This window comes from Hyperolius riggenbachi, chromosome 6 (genome assembly GCF_040937935.1).
Source record: "Hyperolius riggenbachi isolate aHypRig1 chromosome 6, aHypRig1.pri, whole genome shotgun sequence".
NCBI classification, from domain to species: domain Eukaryota; kingdom Metazoa; phylum Chordata; class Amphibia; order Anura; family Hyperoliidae; genus Hyperolius; species Hyperolius riggenbachi.
This window is the reverse complement of record NC_090651.1, coordinates 376,040,935-376,055,268: the sequence shown is the minus strand read 5'-3', so window position 1 is coordinate 376,055,268 and position 14,334 is coordinate 376,040,935. Positions and strand designations below refer to the sequence as shown.

At 43.0% G+C, this 14,334-nt stretch overlaps 1 protein-coding gene across 6 annotated transcripts in view; it reads right to left on the bottom strand.

Annotated features, from left to right (window-relative positions):
• LOC137521964 (uncharacterized) overlaps positions 1 to 14,334 on the bottom strand; it is a 159,883-nt gene that overhangs the window by 71,307 nt on the left and 74,242 nt on the right. For 5 of the 6 annotated variants that reach the window (XM_068241931.1, XM_068241933.1, XM_068241932.1 and 2 more), the window contains exons 13-19: positions 12,947 to 13,106; positions 9,085 to 9,183; positions 5,757 to 5,881; positions 5,230 to 5,511; positions 4,973 to 5,098; positions 4,206 to 4,365; positions 3,631 to 3,717 (exon numbers count right to left, since the gene is read on the bottom strand). In XM_068241931.1, the coding sequence (XP_068098032.1) occupies positions 3,631 to 3,717; positions 4,206 to 4,365; positions 4,973 to 5,098; positions 5,230 to 5,511; positions 5,757 to 5,881; positions 9,085 to 9,183; positions 12,947 to 13,106 (1,039 nt within the window). The remainder of the gene's footprint in view (positions 1 to 3,630; positions 3,718 to 4,205; positions 4,366 to 4,972; positions 5,099 to 5,229; positions 5,512 to 5,756; positions 5,882 to 9,084; positions 9,184 to 12,946; positions 13,107 to 14,334) is intronic. The other variant, XM_068241936.1, reaches the window with a different exon arrangement.

Below are 14,334 nucleotides of genomic sequence, written 5' to 3'. Positions count from 1 at the left end.
GCACTGGGTGGACCTTGTGGAGCCTGGCAGCGATTCCTCACCTGCTACGGCGCGGGTGTTGCCCACGCGGCAAACAGCTGCACCGCCGTCCCTCCCACTGGATAACAACAGCAGCAGCTACCTCTCTGACTCCTTCTCCTCCAACGCATCTCAAAGCTGTACCTCATCCGGAAACGCGAACCCAGCACCAGCAGCAGTAGGATCGTGGAAGCAGTGCAGCACAGCTGTTGGCATGCGTCAGCAAGCGTTGCTGAAGCTGATCTGCCTTGGGGATAAGCAGCACACAGGGGAGGAAATTTGGAGGGAAATAAAGGAACAGACGGGTTTGTGGCTGGCACCGCTGGACCTGAAACCGGGCATGGTTGTGTGTGATAATGGGAGTAATCTCATTCGCGCTTTAAGGTTGGCTAAGCTGACACACATCCGTTGCCTGGCGCACGTGATGAACCTAGTAGTTCAGCGGTTCCTGAAGACATACCCAGGCGTGGCCGATCTTCTGTTGAAGGTGTGACGAGTGGCCAAACATTGTAGAAATTCAAGTACTGCTTCGGGGGCACTCGCCAACATGCAGGAGCGCTTCAATCTCCCCCACCATCGCTTGCTGTGTGATGTCCCTACGCGCTGGAATTCTATGCTGCACATGCTAGCCCGCTTTTGTGAGCAGAAGAGTGCAGTGGTCCAGTACATGACGGCGCAGTACCGAGGCGCATCCGGCCAGCTGCCAAGCTTCTGTGGATCCGATTGGGCCAACATGTTGGACCTCTGCCAAGTCCTCCAAAATTTTGAGCAATCCACGTTGCTTGTGAGCAGTGACAACTCTTCAGTCAGCATTACCATACCACTGCTGTGTTTACTGAAGAGGTCAATGTTGAAAATCAAGGAAACAGCTGTCATGATGCAACTGGGGGAATCTGAAGGAGAAAACGATCAGCGTGATGGTACCAACATCAGGCCATCCGCCTCAGGAAACGCTGGCCCCAGCAGCTATGACGAAGAAGAGGAGGAGGAACAGCTGGAGTTGGAGCAGGAATTTCCTGCCACCACTGACGAGGGCCAGAGCGGTGCACGTTGGACTTCCACAATTCAGTGCGAATGGTGAGCAGAAGCAGACCAGGAAGAAGGTGACGACTATGATGCATCACAACAACTATCACAACGCTCACAAGAGGATGATGAGGATTCTGGCAGGACTCTGGCACACATGGCTCAATTCATTCTAGACTGCATTAAACGCGACCCACGCATTGTGCGCATTCTGGACAACACCAATTACTGGGTTTATACCCTTCTGGAACCACGGTACAAACACAATGTTCCAAAACTGCTTGAAGAAAGAGTCAGACAGGTCAAAATAGAAGAATACCAGCAGGCCCTTGTGGAGACTTTAGAGAGGAGATTGACATCCTCCCCCTCCTCTAGCCAGTTGTACGCCGACAGACTGACTTCCGCAAACCCAGGACGACCAGGAGGGCAGCAAACAACACAAGCCGCAGCTAGTGCCCAAAAGGGAATGGTATCGGCAGTGTCCTTGGAGTGGGAAAATTTTCTGACACCCATGCAGCAGCAGCCCACTGAACAGCAAGCGTGCAGATCCTCCTCCAACACCGATCGCCTGGAGAAGATGGTCAAGGACTACATGTCAGATGGCGTAGCTGTGTCTAACAATCCATCTGCACCCTTCAACTATTGGGTATCAAAGCTAGACACCTGGCACGAACTGGCAATGTACGCAATAGAGGTGCTGGCTTGCCCGGCAGCCAGCGTTATGTCGGAACGTTGTTTCAGTGCTGCCGGAGGCATCGTCACAGATCGGCGTATCCGCCTCTCCACAGAAAATGCAGACCGTCTGACTCAAATTAAAATGAATCAATCCTGGATTGGAAACGACTACGCAACACTCCAGGACCCCAACCAAGTAACATGACCAATGAACATCTGGGATGGTTTAGCGTTTCCGGTCCCTGTTTATTGAACCTCTCATCTGTATTACATTTATGACTGCATGGCGGCAAAAAGCATTGCTGCTATATCCGCACGCTTTTTGTCCTCATGCAAGGCCTGGGTTGTTGTGTCTCAAAAAGCGTGGCCTTCTCCTCCTGCGCCTGCTCCTGTTCCATCACGTGTGCCCCTGCTGCTGAGTTAGCGTTGCCGGTCCCTGTTTATGGAACCTCTTCTCTTTATTTCATTTATGACTGCATGGCGGTAAAAAGCATGCTATCCGCACGCTTCTTGTCCTCATGCAAGGCCTGGGTTGTTGTGTCTCAAAGCGTGGCCTTCTCCTCCTGCGCCTCCTCCTGTTCCATCACGTGTGCTGCTGCTGCTGCTGGGTTAGCGTTACCGGTCCCTGTTTATGGAACCTCTTCTCTTTATTACATTTATGACGGCATGGCTGTAAAAAGCATGCTATCCGCACGCTTCTTGTCTTAATGCAAGGCCTGGGTTGTTGTGTCTCAAAGCGTGGCCTTCTCCTCCTGCGCCTCCTCCTGTTCCATCACGTGTGCTTCTGCTGCTGCTGGGTTAGCGTTACTGGTCCCTGTTTATGGAACCTCTCATCTTTATTACATTTATGACTGCATGGCGGTAAAAAGCATGCTATCCGCACGCTTCTTGTCCTCATGCAAGGCCTGGGTTGTTGTGTCTCAAAACGTGGCCTTCTCCTCCTGCGCCTCCTCCTGTTCCATCACGTGTGCTGCTGCTGCTGGGTTAGCGTTACCGGTCCCTGTTTATGGAACCTCTCATCTTTATTACATTTATGACTGCATGGCGGTAAAAAGCATGCTATCCGCACGCTTCTTGTCCTCATGCAAGGCCTGGGTTGTTGTGTCTCAAAGCGTGGCCTTCTCCTCCTGCGCCTCCTCCTGTTCCATCACGTGTGCTTCTGCTGCTGCTGGGTTAGCGTTACCGGTCCCTGTTTATGGAACCTCTCATCTTTATTACATTTATGACTGCATGGCGGTAAAAAGCATGCTATCCGCACGCTTCTTGTCCTCATGCAAGGCCTGGGTTGTTGTGTGTCAAAGCGTGGCCTTCTCGTTCTGCGCCTCCTCCTGTTCCATCACGTGTGCTGCTGCTGCTGCTGGGTTAGCGTTACCGGTCCCTGTTTATGGAACCTCTCATCTTTATTACATTTATGACTGCATGGCGGTAAAAAGCATGTTACCTGTGCAAAGAAACATGACATTTTCCGCATTTAAAAGACAGTTTTTCCTTTGAAACTTTACAATCAGTTTTCTCAAAAACTATAAGCTCTTTTTCAAATAATTTTTTTCCTCTTGTACCCACTCCCAAGGTGCACATACCCTGCTAATTTGGGGTATGTAGCATGTAAGGAAGCTTTACAAAGCACGAAAGTTCGGGTCCCCATTGACTTCCATTATGTTCGGAGTTCGGCGCGAACACCCGAACATCGCGGCGATGTTCGGCGAACGTTCTCGAACCCGAACATCTAGGTGTTCGCCCAACACTAATGGCTGCCCTCAATGTATCACAGGAATAAATAATCATAAACTTTTGAAAGTTTTGCAGCTAGATATGCTGTGCAAACTATCTAAACTTTAGATAAGCTATATAGACAAGTTACTTGTTATAGTTAGTTTTTCATCTCGGATCCGCTTTAAGGATTACTATTACCTGAGGAGATGAGAGGGGCAGCAGAAGTTGTTGTGAATAGGGTGACTGGTGGTGGAACTGTAGTGTCCTGATTATCTGAAGATTGATCTGTGGAAAGAAATGTGAATGAAATAAAATGCACACTACAGTCTCCTAGACCATTTCAGCATTCTACATTTATTTAAAAAAAAAAAATGGAAAAAGTAAATAAAGACATGAGCCCAAATGTAATTATCTTTTTTTCCTGAGTTTTCTCATAGGAGATAATTTTTCATCTTCTATTTAAAATAACTTTGCAGCCCTTTGCAGCTGAAATAATACCAAAAAGTAGTTGCACAAGTACTATCAAAATAATTGTGAGTATTTTCTTGCTTGCTGGTGGTTTACAAGGCATTTTATTGACAATTTGGAAAATATCACCTTGACGAAAACTAAAGAGAAAAAGTTATTGAAAGGGGCATCCCCTGTGAGCAATAATTCCATGTATTGTAATGCTGCATTTTATCTTCGTTATACTATTTGTTATTCACTTGGGAAATACACTATTATTCTTGTTAGAGTTTAGCCTGTACATATTAAACTTAGTTGTTACTCACCTATATCTCCATGAACATCTTCTGGATGTAGATTACTGGCTTTGAACACCCAGCGTCCAGTGACATTGACATTACTGGTGGATGATATGTTGGCAATGGCAGGAGAGAGGGATTCTGGGATTGCGTAGTACCCAGTATCATTGCCACTGTTTAATCCAGCCTGCACAGATTAAGAATACACTAAATAAATACTTCATGCTAGGAAATCAATATCAAAACTTTTAATATGTTCAAACCACCTAACCACAGTAGAAAACCCAGGAAATAGTCTTTTTAGTCCACACACTCATTTTGGCATGTACATTTTTGTAAATGTCCTACAAAAAACAACATTTCTTTTTTATTTATTATTCCCTCTAAATAATTGCAGTTAACTGCCAATGCTTTTATAATTTTTTTTTTAAAAGGGGCCATACTTTCACTAAAAATTTACAATAATATTTTAGCAAGTGGACCAAAGGTAAACAAACAATAACATTCTTCTTATTCCTATTGTTGTCGTTATAGTTGTTAATACTATTATTGTTGTTGTTATTTGTATTATCTTATTAATGCACTTATTCGATTTTTGCTTATTACCTAAAACTTAAACTTTGTTTTTTTTTCATACCTTCAAAGTTCAAAAAACAAAAAACCTTCATATTTCAAACAACACAATTTGTAGTCGAAGGTTTCAGACTTTCAGGTAACTATTTCTTATTTACTAAAGCCGCATATTCAACTATTTATGTTAATTTCTGTATAAAGAAAATAAGTGATATCCTCACCAGGGCGACAGGTCCATACACTATGTAGCCATTTGCATCCAAACTTGGCCACTGAATATCTTCATAATTGTACAGGAGAAATGTCTGATTACCGTCGGTGCTCAGCACAACTTGGAATGTGTTCAGCTGTAAATACAAACAATGATGTATAAGATAAACCAACTAAAATTCTAGCTTAAGTTCAGACAAGTGTTCAGCGCTGTGCAGACAAATCAACAACAGGCTTCATCTAAAGATGATTGCATTACTCTATTTACCTTGTCTGTGTTAGAAGCATAATACCCCACTCTATGCCAGGTGGCTACAAATACCCACTGAGCCAAGAAGTGTGGGTCCCGGAAATACAGTCTGACATCAGATGTGGCCCGGTACAGAAGATCAGGATCAGTGCTCTCACGATAATATATATCACCTTGATACCGATTATCTACATCAGCCCAGAAAATAGCCAGAAATGGGTTTCCAAAAGCAACAGGAAGTGCTTGTGGCACATATTGACCGATTGGTGATTGGAAGGATAGCAAACCATTATTATTCACCTATAAATAAGAAAAAGAAAAAAAAAAGTAGACACATGCCCAATGCCGATAGAACAGTGTTGTTTCTTTTTTTTTTATTATATGGAAATGGGTGGAATTCCCAATCACAGTTCTCAGGTCTGTAAAACTTGTATATGCCAGGGCACTCTTATTGATGCTGATGTCACCACACCTGACTAGAATATATAACTATTTTCGGAGTTACATTTCAATCTGAAAGGTGAATTGTAAAGTAATGTGCTTACATATAAGGAGGAATATGCTGTTCCAAACAGTGGGATGACTCTAGAAAGACGTATTAGCTCTGTTCCTCCATCATCTATCTTAGGACTGAGAGAGTCAATTGATGAGCCATATGGGTAGAGCAAAGCTGAAGAAAGGGGGAAAAAAGGTTATTGACACAAAGTCACCTCAGTATACAGGTATTACATTGTGGGGATGTTTATGTGTGACACCTTCATAATATAGTCCCAAGGAGACATAGATGTGTTAAACATTTAAAAGTATTAGTTTTCTTTTAAGCTGGATTGTCTGCCATAAAATCAATTCCATTTACCCACTGCTCTGTGTTTATCATACATTCTACAACCTGATCCTGCATTGTACGCATCCTAATATAATCAGGAATGTTTCTGCTGTAATAAATCTTATCTCAGTCAGTCTGGCTCTGTTTGGTATATTGCTGAGGAAAGGGAAGCTTGTTATCTCCCCTCCCACATTACAGCTCCTTACTGATTGGCTGAGGACAGTTCATTATGAAGCTGCTGTAGCACGATCTATGCTGTGCTCACATGTGTTTACAAAGCTAGCTAGACATGACAGGGCAGTTTCTATGAGGAAAAAAAGAGAGGAAATGACATCAGGATTGGCTTCAGTCAGAGGTAATAAAAATGGGAAATGCCTGAAACAGTTTTCTCTTTCTTTACCATATAACATTCACTGAAAGCAAAACATACAATACAATTAGTGTTGCTATCACGGGTGGTCGTGATCACGGGTCCGCGTGATTCATGCCCATTTTTACGCATCATGGGCCATGATCCGGATGCCATGATCCGCATGGATCATGGCTATGCGTAAAATTCGGATCACGGGTTGTGTAAAAATATCCGGATCACGACCCGTAATCACGGCCGTGATGTGGCCGTGATCGGGAAAATGTAGTGATGACATCACTGGGCCAATCAAAGGCCCCTAGCGTAGGCTATAGCAACAAATCACAGGAGGGGAGGCTATGCCCTCCCCTCCTGTATAAAACCCAGCGGCCATCATGAGAAACTCTGTCCTTGCTGACACTGAGTGACTGAGAGCATCTCCAGCCATTGTGTGTCACAAAGCAAGGGCAATTAGTGTTAAAAACACAGCGTTTTAGCTCATTCCTGTGCTGTTATTACTTGTATTTAGCTAGCCAGTGATAATAGTCATTTAGTTAGTCAGCGTAGTTCAGAGTGTACTGTGCTGCCTGCTAGTGTCTGCTGCTGTTGGGTGCTTAGTAGTGTAGGCCAGGCAGGCACTGTGCACAAACTGCACACTGATTTCTATCCTGTACTGTATTTAGCTAGCCAGTAGCCACTGGGCAGTGGTTATGTGTCAGTTTAGTTTAGTTTAGAGTGACCTGTGCTGCTAGTGTCTGCTGTTGGGTGCTTATTACTAGTACTACTAGTGCAGGCCAGGCAGGCACTGCACACAGATTTCTATACTGTACTTGTTTAGCTAGCTAGTGATTATTATGAGCACAGGATCAATAGAGAGCTAACACTGTAGTTGAGGGAGGGCCTTTTGGGGCTCCTCTGGCCCAAGGGCCCTGATGCGGTCGCAACCTCTGCACCCCCTATCGCTATGCCCCTGCCACTCCCAAAGTTAACAGTACCATTACAATATAACTACACCATATATCACTTTCAATAACACTCTGCAATATGCATTTTGTTAATATCGATTACTTACCACAATCATCATTCTTTTTAGCTCAGGGGGGATCTTGGGAGCCATCCTTCTGTCTGTCTGGGGTCTCTGTAAGTCCTGGGGCACCTACTTGCTTCCCTGCTCAAACTTCCAGACAGTTTTACGCATGCCCAGCACGCATACGTACATGTACGTTTTTACGTGTACGAGTCGCAAGTTATGCATGCGCATTCAGTGAGCGATGGTACTGACCTGCCATTACGCATTGAATACTACGACACGTACGTACATGCATAATTTAATATACGTGTGGATTACGGGTACGCTTGCGCAGGCGCAATATGATCTATCAATATGTACATTTTTACGCATGCGAGCATGGTGTTACGCATGGAAAATACGGGTCACGGCCCGTCATTGTGGATTTTTTCATTACTAAACATGGGAAAAATATGGGTTTCGCGTCAAAATATACGGGGCGCGATCACGGGTTGATCCGGATATGGCTCCAATAAAAACTGCCGCATTCGGATCCATGATTGAAGGGAACCAAAGATGAACGTTTCACACAAAATAAACATATCAGTCGATAGCCTGTAAAGAATAAATGCTCTACCTGATAATTTCGCTGCTGTGGTGTGCCTTTTTTAGTGTTTTTATCCATTATTGCTCCAGGAAAAATCAAATATGGCCACCGGCTCATATCCCTTCTGCTTCCGGGTTATGAGTTGTTCTGGATGTGCTGTCTAGGCTATATGAGAAAGGCTGCTGCAGCCTTTCATCTGTGTGCTTTCATTTTGGTATCATAGGTCATAGGAATGAAACTGCAGTCATCATCAGTATGCAGAGTGCACACAGAGCACACAGATCATATTGCAGGCCACACTTGTCTGTTTCAGAGCTTCTCTCTCAGCAGCAGCAGCCCCTCCCATGTCATCACAGCTCTCAGTATGCAAAGCAGGAAATCTGAGCCAGGAGGTGGCAGGCTTGGGCTTGAAAAGACTCCACAGAAGAGTGACTCAGCTATAATGATTCCAGGTCAAACCTAGACTGAGCCAGTCGGGGATTCTTATCACAGCTGCTAATAGACTAATTAAGCAGATAAGAATGAAACTAAAAGCAGGGTAGGTGTTTACTGTAATGTTCCCACTGATAAATGTAATAAAATACATGAGGGTGCTTCGTCTCTGGTTCTCTTTAAGGGGTATCCGAGCAACACTGAATACAATACACATGTTATGTAAGTAGAACAAGTATTTATCTATGTAACAGTATGGATTTTTTTTCACTGAGATTTTATGACTGTCCCTGCTGCTTTAAAAGTCAAAGGGATTAGAATAGTGTTTTGTGCATGGTACAAAAAAAAATCTCAAGCAGCCAATTGTAAGGAATCCTAGGAAAATGTATTCTACTACATTTTTTGCTAAACTAATTAGCCCTCATATCAGTTCATCTAAACAAGTCTTATGATTTGCTAACACTAGCTTCTTTTCTTAACAAGGAATCCAGTAAGGATTGATTATTCTAATGTATATGTCAAAGAAATGTATCACAACAAGATATAAAAGATCAGTCAGTCTGGAAGACATGATTAGAATTCTTCTGTTTTGTTTAGGGATATTAAAGTATATTAGGAATGTAAAATTGCATCTTAAGGATTAATATTACCTGAGGAGATGAGAGGGGCAGCAGTAGTTGTTGTGAATAGGGTGACTGGTGGTGGAACTGTAGTTTCCGGAGGATCTTCTGGATTATCTGAGGATTGATCTGTGGAAAGAAATGTGAATGAAAGAACGTGCACACTACAATCTCCTAGACCATCTCGTCATTCTGCTTTTATTTTAAAAAAAATGGAAAAAGAGCATAAGGACATAAACCCGTATGTAATTAACTTTTTCTCCCAAGTTTTCTCATAGGAGATATTTGTAGGTAGAAAAAAACAAAGTCTTGTAAAAGTAATACCTTTTAATGGCTAACTGATGAAGTTAAATGATGCAAGCTTTCTGGGATCTAGTCCCCTTCTTCAGGCATATTCCCAGATGTTAGCTGTAATTAAACACGGATGCAGGTAAATAGCAAAGACAAAGATGGCAGTTGTGCTGGTTGCTGTTTAGCAGTTAGATGTCAGGTGATCAGCAGGCTGGAGCCAGTGAGCTAATTCAAGCAAACATGAAATCTAGCAGGTTTCTGAAGATCATGAAGCCAAGTCAATCATGTTACATAAGGAGTCATGAATCCTGTTCCACAATTTAACCCTTCTGTTAATGTCTTGAACATTTTCATAAATTTGTACTCAGAAATCTTCCTTGCTTGTTCATTTTTGAAGTTACCCTTAAGAATAAGTACTTTTAGATCTTGCATGCTGTGTCCTGGTTCACAGAAGTGTTGGCTCACTGGTATGTCCATTTTACCCTCATTAATTTTAAAGCGGTGTTGGTTCATTCTTGTGCACAGTTTTTGTCCTGTTTCTCCTATATAGATTCCTCTTGAGGGGCATTTCATGCAGCGTATCATGTAATCAACATTGGATGACTCGCAGGAAAATTGGTCTGATATTTGATGATATTTCTGTGAGTTTGGTATTTGTATTTGGCTTGTGCACAAGATATAAGGGCAGGTCTCACACTTTGCATTATTGCAGGGCAATGTGTCTGGAGTTTCTGGTGTAGATAATGCACTTCTGATAATCATTTGTCTCAAATTGGGAGGTTGTCTGAAAGCAAGCAGTGGTAAATTATCTCATAGGAGATAATTTTTCATGTTCTATTTAAAATACATTTGCAGCACTTGCAACTGAAAAAATACCAAAATGTTGGTGCAAAAGTATTATCAATTTTTTTTTTTTTGTATTTTCTTGCTTGTTGGAGGTTTACAAGGCATTTTATTGACAATTTAGAAAATTTCACCTTGAAGAAAACTAAAGAGAAAAGAATTAATTGAATATGGACAAAGGAGCGTCCCCTCTGAGCAAAAATTCCATGTATTGTAATGCTGCATTTTATCTTCTTTGCAATATTTGTTATTCACTTGGGAAATACATTATTTATTCTTGTTAGAGTTTAAACAGCAGTGTTACTGATATCAAGTCTTGCCCAGTCTGTACATATTAAACTTAACCACTTCACCACTGAGGGGTTTTACCCCCTGACCACCAGAGCAATTTTCACCTTTCAGCGCTCCTTCCATTCATTCGTCTATAACTTTATCATTACTTATCGCAATGAAATGAACTATATCTTGTTTTTTCCGCCACCAATTAGGCTTTCTTTAGGTGGGACATTATGCCAAGAATTATTTTTTTCTAAATGTGTTTTAATGGGAAAATAGGAAAAATGTGGGGAAAAAAAAATATATTTTTCAGTTTTCGGCCATTATAGTTTTTAAATAATGCATGCTACTGTAATTAAAACCAATGAAATTTATGTGCCCTTTTGTCCCGGTTATAAAACCGTTTAAATTATGTCCCTATCACAATGTTTGGCGCCAATATTTCATTTGGAAATAAAGGTGCATTTTTTTCAGTTTTGCGTCCATCCCTAATTACAAGCCCATAGTTTATAAAGTAACAGTGTTATACCCTCTTGACTTAAATATTTAAAAAGTTCAGTCCCTAAGGTAACTAATTATGTATTTTTTTTAATTGTAAATTTTTGAATTTTTTTTTAATTACAAAAAAAAAAAAAATGGGGAGTGTGGGAGGTAATGAGTTAATTTTTTGTGTAAAAGTCATTTATTTGTATGTGAAAAATGTGTAGGGTGTAGTTTACTATTTGGCCACAAGATGGCCACAGTAACTTTTTGCTTTATTGCGACCTCCAAGCCTCCTTCCGGAAGCTTGGAGGAAGAATAAGGAGGCTGGACACGTGAGTTTCTTCTCACAATGATCGCGCTGCCCATAGGAGAGCAGCGGGTCATTGTGGGGCTTAGATCAACGAACGGGAATGGATTTTCCCGTTCATTGATCTCCGGGCGAGCGGGCGGCGGCGTGTTTACTAGCGGCGGGCGGCGTGTTTACGAGCGGGAACAGCGTCGGGAACGCGGAAAGTACGTGTTTCTCCGTCCCTGGTTTTTAAAGGATGGAAAAAGGGGCGGAGAAATACGTACGCGCGGGGGTAAAGTGGTTAAAGGAATACTATCGATTCACATATTTTTTTCAATTGACACAGGAATTGTTTGGGAAGTGCTGCTAAGTACTGGTGTATACATTTTAGTAGCAACTTCTTTGTTTACTGTTATCAAAGTACTTTCAAAGTTTACTGACGCCAAAACTGACGGCTGACTGAGCCATGAGGAGAGGGGAAATTCCCCTCACACTTGATCAGGTAACTCCATGTGTAGCTCTGTGTGTGACAGAGAAGAGAGCTCCCAACTAGTGTTGGGCGAACAGTGTTCGCCACTGTTCGGGTTCTGCAGAACATCACCCTGTTCGGGTGATGTTCGCGTTCGGCCGAACACCTGATGGTGTTCGGCCTTTTAAGTTCGGGTTCGCCCCGAACTTCTAATGGCCGCCGAACAGGGCCGAACAGGGCCCCTGTTCGGCCGAACAGGGCCCTGTTCGGCCGAATACGGCCCCCCTATGGGGTCGCAGGCATAAGGGGGGAGCATGCCCCGATCGCGGGGGGGGTCGGAAATTCCCCCCACCCCCTCCGCTAGCGCTCCCCCCTCTGCCCGCTTCCCCATAACAAAGTTTCAAGAAGTACCTGCTGTGTCCGGTGGTAGTGTGGGTGGCTGGCAGTGGGCGGCACTATGCAGTGACTGAATGAGGAGGAGGAGTCCGGAGAGTGACGCGTTGAGGGAGGCCGGGCAGCGGGCGGAACCGCTGCCCGGCCTCCCTCAACGCGTCACTCTCCGGACTCCTCCTCCTCATTCAGTCACTGCATAGTGCCGCCCACTGCCAGCCACCCACACTACCACCAGACACAGCAGGTACTTCTTGAAACTTTGTTATGGGGAAGCGGGCAGAGGGGGGAGCGCTAGCGGAGGGGGTGGGGGGAATTTCCGACCCCCCCCCGCGATCGGGGCATGCTCCCCCCTTATGCCTGCGACCCCATAGGGCCCCCAAAAGCTGTATGTTCGGAAAGTTCGGGGTTCGGCCCGAACATGCCGAACATCTCGGCCATGTTCGGCGAACTTTCCCGAACCCGAACATCCAGGTGTTCGCCCATCACTACTCCCAACAGCTGCAGCTTCTGTGTCCTGTGTTTCTGACTGAAGTGTCTGAAGAGAGCAGAGGAAATGTAACTAATTGTCACAGCTTTTTCATATTGTTTTTGCTTTCAGAGTTTGATATGTTTGATATTTGCTTTCTGTAGTCTGATATGCAACTCTGGCTGTGCATTGAAGCAGACACCCCTTCTGCAATTGATTTGTCCTAATATAGCTAAATCCTGCCCTCAATAAATTACAGCTTTTGCCTTGGATATTTAACATGAAAAGTAGGAAAATGTTTACACAGCTACTTAGACATTATTTGTACATTGTCATTTTAGAACACTTGGGTATCGATAGTATTCCTTGAATTGTTACTCACCTATATCTCCATGAGGATCTTCTGGATGTAGATTACTGGCTTTGAACACCCAGCGTCCAGTGACATTGACATTACTGGTGGATGATATGTTGGCAATGGCAGGAGAGAGGGATTCTGGGATTGTGTAGTACCCTGTAACAAGGCCACTGTTCAATCCAGCCTGCACAGTTCAAGAATACACTAAATAAATACTTCATGCTAGGAAATCAATATCAAAACTTGTAATATGTTCAAACCACCTAACTACAGTAGAAAACTCAGGAAATAGTCTTTTTAGTGCCCACACTCATTTTGGCATTTACATTTTTGTAAATGTCCTATGAAAAACAACATTTCTTTTTTTTTTTATTATTCCCTCTAAATAATTGCAGTTAACTGCCAATGCTTTTATATATATTTTTTTTAAAAGGGGCCATACTTTCACTAAAAAATTACAATAATATTTTTAGCAAGTGGACCAAAGGTACATAAACAATACAATTCTTCTTATTCTTATTGTTGTCACTATTATTATTAACTAGCTGGATGCCCGGCGTTGCCCGGGTATGTATTTGGCTAGTGTTGGCTCTGCACACTTTTCCTAACCCAATGGCCAACTGTACCAGGTACAGGTGATTAACAGTGCAAGAATAGCAGCAATTAAATATTCCCCTTAAAAATCAATAGGCGGATTTTGACTGGCTTTTATAGGCTCCACCCACTTTTCTGAATATTAATTGCAGTCACCCAGTGACCAACTGTGCAAAGTTTGAGAACCCTACCATTAACAGTGTAAGAATGGCTGCTGTTTACATTTTCCAGTGAAATGTGTATTTGTCTCCACCCACTTATGACCCGGCGTTGCCCGCTTATGTATTTGGCTGGTGTTGGCTGTGCCCACTTTCCTAACCCTAACACACAATTAATCAATTACCAAGTTTGTGAGCTTTGCGGTGTTTGGCATCAATAATTTGCATTGGAATATAACAAATCGAAATGGCTATTTGTGGCTCCACCCCCCTTTCTGAAATTGAACCCCAGTCACCAAATGATCAACTGTACCAGGTTTGAGGCTTGTGCCATTAACAGTGCAAGAATGGCAGCAAATAAATATTCCCCTTGAAAATCAATAGGTTAATTTTGATTGGCTTTTATAGACTCCACCCACCTTTATGTATATTAATCCCAGTCACCCAACGACCAACTGTGCAAAGTATGAGAACCCTGCCATTAACAGTGTAAGAATGGCTGCAGTTTACATTTTCCAGTGAAATGTGTATTTGTCTCCGCCCCCTTTTTGGTTATGGGAATAAAAAGTATCCTATACTTTATTCCAGGTAATGTACTATGTGTGTGCCAAATTTCATTCAAATCCGTTCAGCCATTTTTGCGTGATCGAGTAACAAACA